The sequence below is a fragment of the Pseudoliparis swirei genome, chromosome 12 (assembly GCF_029220125.1).
Source record: "Pseudoliparis swirei isolate HS2019 ecotype Mariana Trench chromosome 12, NWPU_hadal_v1, whole genome shotgun sequence".
NCBI classification, from domain to species: Eukaryota; Metazoa; Chordata; class Actinopteri; order Perciformes; family Liparidae; genus Pseudoliparis; species Pseudoliparis swirei.
In genome coordinates this window covers 16,550,002-16,566,855 of record NC_079399.1, presented here as the reverse complement: position 1 = coordinate 16,566,855, position 16,854 = coordinate 16,550,002, and the positions used below count along the sequence as shown (strand labels likewise).

General features: G+C 45.6%; 1 protein-coding gene across 2 annotated transcripts in view; it reads right to left on the bottom strand.

The window, feature by feature from the left end:
- Positions 1-16,854, bottom strand: part of man1a1 (mannosidase, alpha, class 1A, member 1) — a 120,024-nt gene that overhangs the window by 72,950 nt on the left and 30,220 nt on the right. For both annotated transcript variants that reach the window (XM_056427601.1, XM_056427602.1), the window contains exon 2: positions 12,069-12,165. In XM_056427601.1, the coding sequence (XP_056283576.1) occupies positions 12,069-12,165 (97 nt within the window). The remainder of the gene's footprint in view (positions 1-12,068; positions 12,166-16,854) is intronic.

The window sequence follows — 16,854 nt, the reverse complement described above, 5'->3', positions numbered from 1 at the left end:
GTTATAAGCATGAAACCATATCAATGAAACCAATAAATGCTTCTTATATGAATACATGCCATAGCCCCATAAAGTCACGGACTTTCCAGTTCAGGCTCGAGGCGCATAACAAGCTCAGTTGTGCTTATGAAAAGCTTTTCTTCACACTGACGTGATCATGTCAGTGGGTGGGAGGCCAGAAAGGATCCAGAGGTGGGGGATGGGTTTCTTTGCCTTAAGAATGAACATGAAGCAAAGAACAGCAAATGTCACGTGGAGGTCATCGCTCCGGGTCACACGGCGCTCTCGGTCTCTTTCGCTCTTCATGGCTGCTCAAGCCCGGGTCACAAGAGCAAATCACAGCAGCTGGGCGGAGGGGAGGGGAGGAGAGCCCCTCAGCCATGCAACTGTGCCCCCCCCCAAAGCTTTCTGCAGCATCACGCCTTCGAATGACAGCGTACGGCGTCGACCTGCTCTCGCTTTGACACGCCGACCAAACCAGCCAATGAGAAGCGGCGAGGGGCGTTGCCACAAGCAAATCAGCACACGGCGTGGTGATGATGATGATGATGATGATGGATGGTCGTGCGACGGCTGAAAATACAAGTTCTATTTGGCGAAAGCAACCGGTTGACCTAGTTTTGTAAAAAAAAGCCCTAAACTTTATGGCGGATCATTCAGCCCGACAAGGAAAGCGTATTCTCTCTCTCTCTCTCTCTCTCTCGCTCTCGCTCTCTCTAGCTTTACTAGGAGATTAATTATTATTGGCACGGCACCCTGACTCAGCAGGTTTATCTTAAAACTTGCAGCCTCAGCCTCCAAGAGACTGACAGCAGTCAAAGTGTCAGTGATATTAAAAGGAGCAAAAAAATAAATAAAAACTATTCTTATTTTTTTAGAAGAAGTAAGATCCCTTCTTGAAGTTCATCCTCAGCTCACTGCCCAGAAACGTTCAAGATAGAAGTAAGTTCCCGACGTGTCCCATAACGGAGCGATAACTCTATGCAAACTCCAGGTTTAATCCTTAATCCTGCAATTTGATCCCGGTCTCAAAACCCCTCCGCCCCGCTGGTGATCCCATTTAGCCTCCACGGTGATGGCTGAGCCGCCAGCGTGTCAGCGTAGGCAGACAGCATGCGCACGCACAAACACACACGCACATAAAACACAATCCCAAAGTGGATTAGCCTATCGGCTTCCGCCGCCGGATGCCCGATCGCCGGCACTTTTTTTGTCAAGGTTACGGTGAAAAGGCATTACCGCGTTCCAAGAAATGTTTGACAGGGAGAAAAAAATGAATAAAGAGGGGGATTTAATCCAACGCTGTGATAACGCGCCAAGGAGAGAGAGACACGCCTACGAAAACCGCTTTGGTTCGGCCGCCTCGTTAAACGAGGCGTGGGAACTTCCAGGGACCGGGCAGACTTCGAGGTGCGTGCACGGGCGCGTTTGTGTCGATGAGGCGTCATCAGGGAGACGGACAGGTAGCTCCAGGCCCTGGGGGTGAGAGGGGGGGGGGGGTGTTGTTCGGGCTCTTTGATTAATTAATGTGGATGCTGGCTCAAGGCGCTAGAACAAAAGGCTAGGGAGATCCAAGTGTGTAACACAAAGTTGCAAGGTGTGTGTGTTCATGTGATGGATTATACACACACACACACCTGAGGGTAGGCCGGAGCAGAATTACTCCATCCATTTCAATTACAGAGATGGAGTATCTGATTCAGACACACACACACACACACTATGCTGTGTGGGAGCTGAGGCTGCAGCCAGGACTCAATGTCAAATTACATAACCAACCAAATGACTTTTATGGAAATAGAGACGGCGCTAAACTTGTGCCTTCTTGACTGGTGGACGATAATAGTATTTTAGCTCCGCTGGCGAGTCCTGAAACCTGAGATGACACTTCCTGGTTCCCCCATCTGGATGTCGACGGTTTTTTTGGTTGGAGGATGTGAAGAAAAGGCTTTGTTGTTAAAGCAAGCGGATGAGATTTCTTTTACGTTTTGTTCTACTACATAAAATGAGATCAGTGAATATCCCTCTTGTGATTTAAGTTGCTTTTACATGTCTTGAAAAAGGGCGGTAGAAAGTGTCTAAATGAGGACTTGGCGGCATCCCACTGAACACTGGTCCTTAGTCCGCTTAGTGGTGGAGACGTGAGGTCATGTGACCGAGGTGGAGTTTGTTTACAGTCCAATGTTCGCTTCTTCTTTTTTGCTCTCTCGAGATTGCATTTGCGTTTTGAAAAGTTCTAAAAATGGTCTCATGCGTCACGAAATCTTGCTGAACAAACGATCATAAACGTTTGTTTTGCCACAGAGGTTTTTGTCTTCCTCCATCTCAAATCCAATGGGAAAATCCCACTGGTTTCCCCCCGTTTGGGGTTGGACGACAAACTAAATATATTAAAATGCCGCTTTATGGCGACAAGGCAACATTTCTGAGGCTGGCAGGACACAAGAAACAGAATTAAACACGACATGACAACAACGATGGGCCGGGCCAACACTTACATTTACTGAAGTGATTTATTTCATATATATATATCGTCTTTTCTCACCATGACGCACAGTCCTCCAACTGAAGAGAATGCCATAAAAAACGTGATTGTAAAAATAAAAAAACTGGACTTAAATATTCAATTCAATTCAGTTTATTTGTATAGCCCATTTTCAAATAGATGCATTTCAATGCACTGTATACTTAGTTTGTTTATTTAAAAGAGGTATTGAATGGACCCGACCCCATTCTCACATTTTGGACCTTTTAAAAAAAGGACTCTCCATTCTTCTTGGCTGTGCTGTGAATGCGTCGCTCTCGTTTTAGAAGATTAAATCGGCCGTGTGAAAGTCACATGACTGTATTTACGTAAAACTGAACGGCTTGAATTGTTCTAAAACACATCTGGACTGAGGATCCCTGTAACAGTCTAGCTCCACACCTTCCTTTTATTATTAGTTGTTTTCATCCCGTCTCACTGACTATCATGTCATTCCAGATCCTGCTTCCATCTCGTCAGTCCAACTCCCTCACCTGCCTCTGATCACTTCCTCGTTAGTCCCTCATTCCCTTCACCTGGTCCTCACGCCCTTCTCACCTGCAGCCCATCCCCTCATTAGTCCCTCACTATTTAGCTCCCTTTCCACTTGTCCTCTGCCAGATTGTCTTGTGTTTTCGTGCCAAGTTCTCCAGCGTTATTATTGTATATTCCTGACCTGCCTGTTCTGACCCTGACCTCTGATTCTCTGCCCCGCCCCTTTTTGGACTTGTTTGCTTCTTCGACTGATCTCCCGGTTTTGACCCAGCCTGTTCTCAACCAAAGACATTCATCTTTGTTACTCCTGTCTGAGTCGTGCTTTTGGGTCCACGCTAATAGCACCGTGACAATCCGGTTCAAGCCGTATATTTGCATTATTATTTTCACGCAGCTCAGAGATGACAAGAAATGATGCGACGATGCCGACTTCAGGGGGGAAGGAGAAGCTTCTGCAACTGAACGAGACGCACACATTCCTTTAGGCTGCGGCGCTTCTCTCCTACACGACGGGCGTGAAAGGGACACAAAAATAAAAAAGCACCATAAAGAAGAACAAACCGTAAAAGCTGATCCAAGCTGACGTTACATAAACCGGACATGTGAAGGTCAAGTGTGAGCGAGGAGGCCTCGGTCCCTACTTCTGTTCCTCTGCTGAAGGGATGCGAGGAGAGCCACGAAGAGCTCTCGAGTGGAGGCGAGGCCCCGGGAGAGAGGAGGAGGGGAGGAACAACACGAGGACAAAAAAAAGAGGTCATCATCCCTGTGGCAAAGGCTGCCGACGGACTCCTAAAGCGCCACGAGCCTCGCCCCGAGGAGCATGTGGGTGGAAGTAGAAAAGGACATACGGCTTTTAAAAAACATTTTTAGACTTGATATTATTCTGGAGGCTACACATCATGACGGGTGAAACATGTTCTGCAACGGTCACAGTAGACAGTAGCTACCCGTCATCATGTAATCTGACTTTGACTTTCTGAATCCGTATGTTTTCAACGACAAACAGAAGAGGGAAAGTGCCTCGTACCTTTGGGACTTCTTTCATCGTCCAGTCGGGTCAAAGGAAACCCTGACGGGATGCGTCGTGTCCAGTGAGGGACAGAACACCAGGGAGGCGTCTGGGACTATTCACGTCGGTAATTTTGCCAACTCCAATGTCACTTCAAATGATTATTTTTTTCTCTACATATCACAGCAACATGCAGAACACGGCTCTGTTCCGACTCAGGATACTGAAATCATGTCCGTGGTCATATATCTGGACATGGCATGAAGAGGATTTACTCCTATGACTAATACTGTCTTCATTTAAAAAGGAAGATTCGGAGAGTGTTGGAGACTAAATATAATTTTATTCCTGATATCTAATCCATCGTCCGATACCAGTTTAACTGAAAAGAACTGAGTATGTTTGACACAGCTCCCGTCCGTGGGGAGAGGGCTTTGAAACAAGTAGATTATACTCAAGTACATTTAGTTGAGCTGATAAAGATCAGTCAGATCATAATGTTCTTATTAAACCTTTATTTAACCAGGTGAATCCCAATGAGATTAAAATCTCTTTTTCGAGGGTGACCGGGAATTTGATTCACTATCTTTACACAAATCAATTTTTTTCAGCTTTTAAGACTATTTAGCAAGTTACTGAACAGGACAACCAAACTAATGTCCCTCTTTTAATAAATATTGCCCTACAATGTAAACAAAACACCACATTTCAATCTCAAATGCATCACTTTAAAGTTTCTTTACACGACATTAACAATCGGACACGATCCAACAGCCTCCTACGTCACACCCGTACTTTACGGCCAAGACTCCAAGAAGAGGATGAGGCAGCTGAGAGCGAGGGAGGAAATCCAGGAGGAAGATGATGGTACAGTTCTGATGGAAGATGATGGTACATCCATCATCAATCTGCTCATTGCCACCCATCACCCACCCCATCACACCAGCCAGCACGCAAAGCGCACCGCCGAGCTGCAGCATCAGCCGAGAGGGTTATCATGCCTATCTGCAGGTTATCGGCTTCCCTCCAGGTTTCAGCAGGTCACCACTGGAAGGAAAGAAGATCGCTGACCCCCCCCCCCACTGCCGACTCCTGTTCTCCCTCCCCTCGGGAGGAGGTCCTCTCCCATCGACGACCACGACCTCCGCCACACCAGCTTTTTTTCGGGACGGGCGTCTCATTCTCATCCCCGGGACGGACTGACTGTCACCCACCCCCAGGACTACCACCTCTTCTTCCTCTCCTCCCTCCTTCTTCTCCCCTCCTTCCTCCTCCTCCTCCTCCCTCCTCCTCTCTCCTCCCTCCTTCCCTGATTGTTTGTTGTGTGGTCCAAATGTTGCACCTTCCACCAAAAAAAATTCCTCGTTTGTTTGTGAAAACATTCATTCTTTGGCAATAAACCTGTTTCTGATTCTGATTCTGATTCATTCTTGATGCACCCCGTTTGGCTGCCGGCTGGTCCGGAGCACGTCTTCCTTTCTTCTCCCATAAATCCTCTCGACGTTGGGCAAGTGACGTGAAAAATGGAATTAATTCCCAATAACGTATTTCTCCTTGAAATAGTAATCCTGTTTATTTAGGGATTATTTAAGAGTAGAAGTGATTAACACTGCTACTTGTTGCATAAACCGACCTCTCACTGAACCCTCAGAGTGCATCACATTTACTTGTGAAGCGTCACATCGATCCCTCCTGATCTATTTCATATTTGTACTGTTAATCCGTTATAGTGCCTTCCACCCCGGCGTCGGTCCAAACTCAAATTATCTATATTGTGGCTGAAATCTTTCAGTGAGCCGAGTGCAATAAAAGCCCCGGTGGCAAGGAAAGGTTACTGCGAGACGCTCACATCTGAAATGCATCGCCATCGGATTGATGCGCTCGTTAATTTTGAGAAAACAGTCTGCATGTTGTCAGAGGGAGACTCTGTGGGAGGACCACTGCCACGGCCTTTGTTCAAACTCCACCTCAGGCACATTGGCTTGTAATGGCAGCGAGACTGAAGCAAATTGTCTCCGATATTTCAGGAGTCGGGGCGCGGCTGAGGGCTGGCCACACCTTCCACATGGCACTGAGCTACTGTTGATCTGGAGGAACTTAACGAGGTAGAGATTCATCTTCCAGGGCTCGTGTGAGGAGTCGGACGGTTACAAGACTCCAATGAGAGCCGGGGGTCGAAATAATTCAGTTTCTCCTCAAACCGAAAACATTACAAGAACGGAGACGTGGCGGAGCGAGGCGGGAACTCTCTGGACCGCAGCGGTTTGAGAATGTGGAGGTGTAGCCGTTCGGGCGGAGTGGAGCTCCAAGAGACAAAGACGCATTGGAGACGACAGGAGGAGCGATAGAGCCCATCTCCGGCTAGAGGGGGTTTTCATTTTAGTTATAAAAAAGAGTGAACATACAGTCCTGCCTTATAAAACACTACGACAACGGAGAAAGCAGATTCGGACACGGGACTCGCAGCCTCGGCGTTGAGGAAAAACCTCTCGGGTCGATACATTGCAACTTTAAGTAGCCATTTGCAACCAGGATCAGCCCTTCAGTTACCCGGGCGAGATGCTATCCAATCAACTTTTTTAATCTGTAAACGATATGTTAGACTGGTATTGCATGTCATTTTTGACATTGAAGAAAACCATGACCCGTCAATGGACACCAATACTAAAGAGGATTATCTCCGGTGCTAAAAATACTCCGTAGACAGCTTTACAAATATAAAGTATTATCAACCTGTCGTGTTTATTAATATACTATATAATATAGGATGTAATAAATATAAATAACCACAATTAATATAAAAGTTGTGTTCCATTAGCTTGAATTCAGTGAAGCCAATGCTGAAACAGTCACTCTCTCTAATGGCCAGCAGGGGGCGACTCCTCAGTGTTTTCCTACTGGACCTTTAACCTTTTCACTGAGTGTATGTGCATGTCTGATTATTTTAGATTTTGAGGACACGAGCTGTGACTTTCAGTGCTCTGCGGCACGGGCGCAAAAAAAGCAAAATGCAGCATGTGCTGAAAGTACCGGATGGTGCGCAACGTGGCCAAAAATAAAATGTAAAGTAATGGACACTACTTATCAAAGCCGCCGCCATCTCTCTAATGTAGCGAAGAGGAGGAGCCCTTTCGCCAGCTTTTCATTTTATTTCTAAAACAATGGCGGAGCACAGCACCAGACGAAGCTACAGACCCGTAAATGTAAGTATCAGCGGTAGTTACAATCATACCAGGCTAGGTAGCATTTAGGTCATGGATTCCATGGCAGTTATGATAAGGGTAATCCACCACCCGCCAGTCCCCGGCGACGAAGGACTTTTATCGACACTTTCCGCTCGGCGGCGGGGCAGGGGGCAGGCGCCAGGCGCTCCAGCGCGGCGAGTCACACGAACAGATAGCTATGTCAGTCGGACAGTGTTAAAAAAAACTGTTCTGTTAACCAATCGAAATAGCAATTTTAATAATGGGGTTATGAACGCTTGCAACACACTAACACGCATAAATAATTAATACCTATCTATACTAAGCTTTTGTCCTTTGAAATAATTGTAATTGTATAATCATTGTCGTGTTTTTTTTTTAATGTCGTGTATGTATTAATTTAAATGTAATCGTGGTCTGGGACAGACCGCCTCGCCTTCAGTATCCCGGACCTCTCTCCTCACACACGCCCACAGGCAGGACAGGCAGCAGTTGCTTGGCTTTGGTGCGAGGCCTGTGAAGGGGGAGGGGGGGGCAGATGGGGTGGGACAGGCAGGGGGGGAGCCCCCCACCATCCCCAGTATCACAAGATGGGTATGGGTGTGACTAGAAGAAGATGATGGGTTATTCAGGCTGGCATCATCATCACTGAGCCCGTTGCTGAGCCCGCATGCACATGATGACTCTCTGAATGACTGAAGTCAGCCTCATGTCACTGCCCTCATGTCATGGTAATCACAAATACAGCAGTGCAACATTGATTGCAGGCGCCGCCTGGGACTGGGGTGCTGCTGTAGTGTTGTGTGGGAGGGGGGGAAGAAGATTATATTAATATGTAAGTCATTTTATCAATAAAATGTTGTCATCAGGGTACTACTACACAACAGAGATGTGTAAAAGTACAGTCAGTCAAAGTAGGCCTATTACTGTGTGAATTCAAGCAGATGATGCCTATATAATTCTATCTAGGACAAAAACATGTACAGAGTTGCTATGTTTTATTTATTTTATTTCCATATGAATGGCAAAAGAATCTGACTTTGACAGATAAGATTGAGAATTTAGCATAGCGAATATAATTTACCTTTTAATAACTTACTAGATGAGCTACATGAAGCTATGCAATAAAGGGCAAAATTAAAACAAAAAAATTACATATATACCCATCTCGACTTCAGCCAAGGCGGAGGCCGCTGCGCCCCACAGAGGTGTCGCAGTATGGGTGGGGAAAAGGGACAACAACAAGGGACAACAGAGGGCAAGAAGTCATGTTGTGTGTTTTAAGGTTAGGTATCGCAAGCAGAGATCGGCTTCCGCCCCGCTTAATTTCTTCGCGGTGCCGTAAATCCGTTTGCCGCCACGCTTAAGTGTTTACGGTGTTTCGTTCTGAGACAGCACTTCATCAGCTTCACGTCAGTGCACTGCAATGCACTGCACTGCAGAATTGCAGTACACTACATTGCAGCAGTAAGTGCGCGGTAGTAGACACAGCCTGAGTGTTTTCAGCTCATGAGGTACATTGGAACGCATTGATGCTAACAAAATGCCTTGTTGAGTCTTTTACTTAGCTCCGCCCTCCCGTGTCAAAAACAAAGATGGCGTCGGCCAAAATGCCGTCCGGTTTTAAAACCTTAGTTCCCGACTACATCCAGTTTGTCACTGGACAAATTATATTAATGTCGACGCTTACTTTAAACGCGTGTTACCTTCACCAAAATGCAACGTGGCTCTTTAATTGAAAGAAAAGGTAAACCCCGCCTTGTGGAGCAGGTCTACTAAAGTACCACGGTCAGATTTCACTGTCCAACCACAGCTAGCAACGTTTTAGAATTTGCAATCGTCCCGTCTAACTTGAACCTGCGATCCAGGTTGTTGTGCGTCGGGAAAACAGCCGCCGGTTGGTAAAGCGGCGTTATTATTCCAGGTCAGGCTAACATTATCGTCACACACCATGTTCTATAGGAGTTGGAAACGTTTGCGACAAGGCTCCGGGGCCACGCCGTCTTATTTACCGATGGAAGTGGGTCTGCGGGAGCTGCCGACCGAAACCTATTTACTTTTCTAGAGCGGAGACACGAGAGAGAGAGAGAGGAACGGGGAGAGAAGGACGAGGCCAATTTCTAAATCAGTATTCACTCGGCCGCGTCCCTCTTTTTTCCTAACATTCACGTATGATAAACTCCGGTAATGAAACAGTGTCTGGAATTTACTCAAAGCCGATTGAATTCCCTCATTAAACATTAGAAGGAAATCATTAACAATGAGCCTGTAAATCCTCCACACTGTGAGCTAGAGTTGACTTAGTGTGGGGGTCTTGGCACGTCCCCCAGGGGCCAAGGCTGAAGTTATCGAGTTTAATCAAACGGTACTTCAGTGAAAACACAGTCTTTCAAAACTATAATGTACCACCTGCCAGTACTTATTAGGACAGGGTACAAGTTGGACTGTTGACGCAGATGCAGACAAAAACTCCTCTTGGCTCATAATATTATTTAGTGATTAGTATTTACCTCAACGAAACCAGTAGAATATTGTCTCCAGAAGAACACTGGTTAAAAGAAAACTGGGGGAAAAAATACAAAGTTGTGTGCTGTCGGAGAAAGAAATGATGCTGAATAACAAAAGAGTCGTCTTACTGCATAAACTGAACCAAAGAGCCGAGTGTGTGTGTTCAAACGTTCCCCGTAACACATCACAGTGCTGTCATCCTGTCCCTTCTGTATGTTGATGGTGTCACACACACACACACACACACACACACAATCAACCGCTAAGCTATAGTACGTGACACAAATTATGCGAGCGGATGATGTAAGAGACAACCAACATTCGAGAATTTTGGAAATAACTAACTTTTTTTCTTCTTTTATTTTTAAAGGTAAAAGAGTATTAGGGATTTGTCTTTCGTGCGCAGACAGAAAACATTATTTATGCTCTGAATAAAGCCACCCGACTGCGCAGAGCCGATTAACCAGAGCCAATCACAGAGCTCGGGAGTCGACTTCTGAAAACTAATTACACGATGTTGGTTCTAAACTGCGTGACGTGTCGCTCGTGTCCACTTGGGTTACGGTTCGCAGTGTGAAATATAAAGTAGACACGACCGCCGTTATTTCTGGGGATTGCGTTTGTTTTGAAAACTCACTTGCAAACGCAGTGTTGGTGAAGGTTATCGCGCTGAACCAAACGTCAAAGTATGATGAAAGTTTGTTTGCCGCAGAGCATATCTTCTGCAATAATCCAAGGAAGTGTTGATAAACAACTGTTTACTTACATGTGAGACATAATTATTATGAGGCAATGATGCGTTCAAAGCCTTTGCTTTTTCCCCTCTGCCCAAGCTGAAAATAATCATTTTTATACCACTTTCAAAACACCAATTCCCAGTTTCAATTATTCCAGGCAGTTTACTTTGGATCATCTAGAACATATATTACTGCGACGGAAGAAAAATAAAATACACTGCAAGGTGACAAGAAGAAGAAAAAAAGAAAACACTGAGAAGCGCTGTGTCAAGTCCATGAGTGTATGCTGGTGTTGAGGGACCGGTCCCATCAGCAGCGGAGGCACAGCCACCTCGAACGCCATCTTATCTCACAGAGACACTACTCCAAACAGTCACACACACACACACACACACACAGACACACACACCTCATCTAAAAGTCATCTCAACAGGTTTTATCACGGGGGACGTAATTAGGCCAAGAGAGAGACAAACGGATCTTCACAAATTAAAAATCCAATTCCAGCTCTTATTAATCCAATCAGTCAGAATGAATTACAGTATTCATTTCATGGAGTCGACACGAACACTCAATAAAGATATATATATTTAATTGTTTACAATATCATTGCTTGTAAGATCGCGGCCGCCTCCGTTTACAAGCTCCATCAACAACAACAACAACAACAACATCAGTTATCGGGCTGCTGTCGTCCCTTCACAAAATTAGGACCAAAAAAAACTAATAATATACTGCAGATTAAGAATGTTTTAACGAGTCGTATTGATCCTCTGCCGTTGGCTCACGCGCCGTCGCACCAGATCCGTGGGATCATCTCCGCTTAGCTTTAGAATAGAATAGAATATACACTTTTATTAATCCCCAAGGGGAAATTAGTTCTCTGCATTTAACCCATCCTTAGTTATTAAGGAACAGTGGGCTGCGGTGAAGTGCCCGGGAAGCAACTGGGGGTTCAGTGCCTTGCTCAAGGACACTTCGACTTGCAACTAATGGGGAGAGCGGGGATCGAACCCACAGCCTTGCGGTTGCAGGACGGCCCTCTTACCCCACTGAGCTAAAGCCTCCCCACGTTTACGTTTACCGTGGCGCCAAATTCTGAGTCCAGCTTCCACGCCAACGATCTCAGTCAACTGAAGGAGACCACACGAGGAGCCCCGCGGAGTGTGTGTGTGTGTGTGTGTGTTCTAGGGGGGGTAAGAAAGGACTTTAAAAAAGATGCAGTTACTATCCTAGTTTAACTTAGTTTCTGCTGCACACACACACACACAAAGAGGGGGATCAAAGTGCATGTGTGCATGATTTGTATTTCACAACTGAGGTTGTGTAAAATGAAGGGAAAAGCTTCCCAGGCAGAATGAGCTGCCCCTCCGTCACCACGTTCATTAACAGCACCCACAACAACAACAACGACAACAACTGGCAAGCAGCGAAAATATTTAAATATATGATAAAGTTGACATTTGGACTCATCCATAGATGGATGACTCCAACTGACGGCCAATTTGGCGGCTAATCTAAAAGGCCAAGGCAGCTGGTGGTGGAGACAAGATCAATCGCGTGTGTGTGTGTGTGTGTGTGCTCTCACTCACCAAATAGATTGCTGGAGTGGCCTTGCTTGGAGACGGGCCGGAGCTCATTGGAACCCCAGGCGTAGCGCCTGTAGCTGCCCCACGCATGTTTCATCATCTGATAGGGAGGAGGGAGAGGAGGAAGAAGAGGAGGGAGAGTGAATCATCTGAGCTGTAACAAAGATAATGACGTCATTTTCATATAAAGTTGTGGGCCCAACTGATATTCCATTTGCAGGGCTCATACCATTTAAGAAAATCATATATAAAAATTGCCATGTTAGATTTTGGTAAGGATCCATGTAAACACGGTTTCTACACTACTCTGAAAATACTTTGGCCATTTCGGTGCTTCTTGTTACTTCTCAGCTTCTAGAAGCTACCAGCACGTACAGCAGTAACGCTTTTGATGAATGTTTTCTGGATCAATGAATCATTCGGTCCATAAAATGTCAGAAGAAATAGTTTCAAAAAAAGTTGGCATGCGGAAATGTCTCGTTTCATTCTCCTCTGGCTGAGAGAAAAACACGATGCAGTTCTATTCTGCACAAGCTATAAAATAAACTGGCAGTTATTCATTTGAAAAGCTTTCCGTCAATCAGCTCGTGTCCGCTGGCGAGTCGTGCTCTGTGCAGATACTTTGAGTGAACACCTGAAATCCTCAAGGACGGTTATATCAGACATGATTCATCTCGACTTCATGCCAGTAAAATAAAGACCGTCGTCAGCTCTCGACTCAACGTCGCTTTTGTATTATGCATCGTTTTAATTATATGTTCACACCAAAAGCGAAACAATTTTTTCGCGCGACCGAATCCCACGAAAAGTCAACGTCCAGACGCGTGCGGCTGTGATAGACGCGATATTTTCCCGGGTGCCGCGTTTGGGCCGACGCGTTTTCAGCCCGAGTTGAAATATTTCAACTTTGAGGCGGTCATCTCGCAACTCGGGCCAATCGGCTCTTGAGTTCCGCTCTCGTAGCGCTGGAAGCGGAAGTCTTTCAGACGTAACGGTAACTTCATCGGTGAAAGTGACCGAGCTGAGTGAGCCTACGGGTGATGTCATAAACCCAAACACGAGGGCGTTAGTGTGTGGGACGTCCACGACAAATATAAAGCAGAACTAGTGGTTAGTTATTCTGGTGGATGAAGGAGATGATAACGGTCTTTACGGAGACGAGACACGGAGATAAGCCCCGCCCCTCGCGGAGCGTCTCGACGCTTATGGCGAGAACACGGTGAATGGTCGAGCGAGTAAACTCACGCGTTTTGGGCGACGCGAAAAATAGTTTTGCTTTTGGTGTGAACGCACCTTTAAACAACACGTCCTCATAGCTAAAGGATAGAAAAGTTGTCAAAAAAACTATGTGGTTAGTTAAGGAGGAAATAACGGCTGGTGACTTTTTTTGACCACATCCACGTTGTATGAACTACGGTCATTTGATTGTTCTGTCCATTTACATAAAAATAAAAAAAAAATGTTTGTACAGTTCGACTGCAGAAGTCAAAATGTACACCCGAGATCAACAACAACAAGGAGGACAACATGTTTCAACACACTCTGCCAAAGGACCTATTCAAACCGTCGGTCAGTCAGTTATGAGTGGTGTGGCTGATTGATGCAAGAAAAATAAAACCCAAATATCAATCGATTCACTGTGAACAGAAACACTTTCCTCCGCCGGGGCCCATTATCTGCCGTCCAAACTGCCCAATTTCCCCTCGGCGACAATCACTGAGAATTCATCTCATTTCCATCTCGACGGCAGCCTGAGCACCAGTTTCCAATCCAACACCCCAACGCTCAACTTCAGCCTCGGCTGTGGCTCCGCCTCCAGCTCGGCATTCGCCTCTCCCGCTAATCCGGGTTACACGTTCTGGAGCTTTCTAGAGCCAATGCGTTTACATTAGACACACTAAGACCCCTTATCCTCCCCCCCTTCAGACGGAGAGAGGCTGCTCACACACACATCAATGTTGGACACGAACATATATTGTGTAGTGTGTACAGGATGTCAGCCTGGACCTGAAGATAGTAAACCCCAAAGTTAAACACGCGTTCAGCGAAGTGAATCTCTCCAGGGTGAAGGGAGGGTGGGGGGGGTCACATTACTGCACCCGCTCTCAGCCCACATATCCTGTTGCAAGTGTAAACATGCACGTGTGTGTGTGTGTGTGCAGTTAATCCTGTGTACTGCTGCCGACTCACTCGGGAGGACAAACGCCGGCGGAGAGAACCGCAACGCTTCACCGTGTTGATTTGGAAAGGAGGCCGCAGATGACCACAGCGGGCAGTAAACCCGAGGGTCAGCGAGTTACGCGGTCGTGTGACCCAAACGAAGCGAGCCGAGTAAACCGGTCAGTAAACAAGCGATTTGGTCAACTCGATTAGTTGTCAACTAATAAATAAATATATATATTTTTTTAATAGATTATTGGTTTGAGTACTTTTGAATAATTTGACTCCAGCTTCTAAAATGTGAATATTCTCTGGCTTCTTTACTCCTCCACAACAGTACACTGAATATCTGAGAATAAAAACATGTTTTTGACATTATTATTATTACCAAACATAAATCGGAAAAAATCGACAGATTAAATCAACCTTGAAAACAATCTTCAGCTGTAGGTTGAATTTGACCAAATCCCTCTGGGGGGGGGGGGGGGGCTCGTGGTCTGCAGATGGCACGGTGGCTTGTTCAACCAACATTTTTATTAAAATGCAACGTGTCACGTGTCAAAATTGCTCCTGCGCTACACAAGGACCAACGCTCAGACTTGCATGCAGAAAGAGATTCTTCTCTTTAGTTAGATTTAGTACAAAAAGAAACGTGGTCACATGCCAGACAAAAGCATGTAGAGAAATGCCTGAAACAGGTGGTAAAACGCAGGTGCCGAGTGACAACCACAAACATAGTTATTAACATACTGGGAGCAGGACTGACGCCGCTTCAATCAAAAGAAGGGTTTTTTCCCCCGTTCCATGATGAAGGCTGAAGAGCCTGGAACATGAATAGGCTCTGATTTCCTGCAAGTGGTTCTGAGATGGCAATGCATAAAGGAGGATGTGAAACTATGCTAGAAATGAAGCATAATCAGCACAGGTACCTCCCACCCCTTGTGCTCCACCTACATGCGTTACACACAGTATCATGACACAATGTCTTTATTTTAAACACACACTCTCACAAACGTGCATAAACACAGAACAAAAGCCACTGCACGGAACAACTCCCACACAGCGCCGAGCGACAGCGAGAGAAAGCGTCGCTCCATTTGAACCCACTAATTAAAGCCAGCGAGCCTGATAATCACAGCTCCGATACGCACGTCACGTTAAGATATACACCCAGAGAACTGTGCAGCGCGTGGGGAGAGGAGGACGGAAGCTGATCCGGGGTCTGTTTGACGATGGCGAGCTCAAGACGCTCGCTCGCCCGGAGAACTTAAGTCCACAAACCTCCCGGCTAACGAGCTAACGAGGTGATCCAAACGGGTTCAACAGAGGATTAAAGACACGTCAAAATGCACTTGTTGGGGAGGATTTTACTTGTTGTTGTCCTCCGTCACAATTAGTAGGCCACTAATGTAATTTCTAGCCTCCTTAATAAGTAGTCAAAAAATGTACATTAAAATCCCTGTCCCTATTATCTTCTATAAACTGGTTTAAAATGTTTCAAATGACTCATCCTGCACTGTGTGGCGAGCTGTTCTCTAATTCAGTGTGTAAACAGGAGTGTGGCCCACATGGCGGTGTTAACTCTAATTGGATTAACTGCTCAGGATTTTCTGGGCTGACCGCTATTAGGATCCTCCTCCTCCGAGCTAATAACAGTGTTGTCTTCGCTGATGACACACACACACACACACGTCATTCTCTACAACTGTTTCCTGTCAGCAGGAGAGCTAATTGTGTGACACCATGCTAATGTGTTGCAGCAGGGAATAAAAGGAATACACTTAAGTAAGCACTGTTGAAAATTGATGTTCTCGTAATGAGCATGCAGATTATCATTAAACAAATGTTACGCTTTAAAAAGTTCAAAAAACTGCCAGAATACTTGGCTTCAACAAAAAGACAAGCTACAGTTTGATGATCAAATATTCAATCAATAAGGCTTCGTGCCGTGTAACCATAACCCAAACACGCTTTTAGGTGCACATTCTTTACATCAAACTCCACTAACTAACTAAAACCAGGAAACGCCGACATGACAGTTTCTCCTCTGTTCAGATGGCCTTCAGACGTGTTGGTTTCCGATTTGTGTGCTTAAACTATGTCCGTTTTATTCTCCGGGAGAGAGAAATGGGAAGAAAAGAACCCTGAAATAAATGACGCTAGAAGAATTACAAAAGCAGATGCAGCAAAAATGATGTGAATCATATACAATGGCCTTCACGCTCACAACGGCTTGAAAAAGGATGGAACGGTTAGAGCCAACGAGAGAGAGAGAGAAAAAGGGAGAATGTTGCTTCTGGGTGAGGGGATACGCTGGAGAAAACAACAAGGGACTCTGAAGAGAAAGAAATGGTTTAGCAGCCTATGAAATGTGCATTTAGAGTCAACGTCTTAAAAAGGAAGCAGGAGCTGTCAATAGCACATGACTGCTGCTTTCACATGGGATCAGGCAGACTACGCTTTTCTAAAATAGACTAATTTGAGGATTCGAAAAGGCGGTGCACTTCTCTTCACAGTCCATGGTGTCATGACTTGAGTGAAGGAGGTTTACGTTTATCTTTTCGCTTCCCTCACTTCAGATCTCATCGGGAAGAGATCGGACTGATGTTTTAACTCGGTATCAAAAACG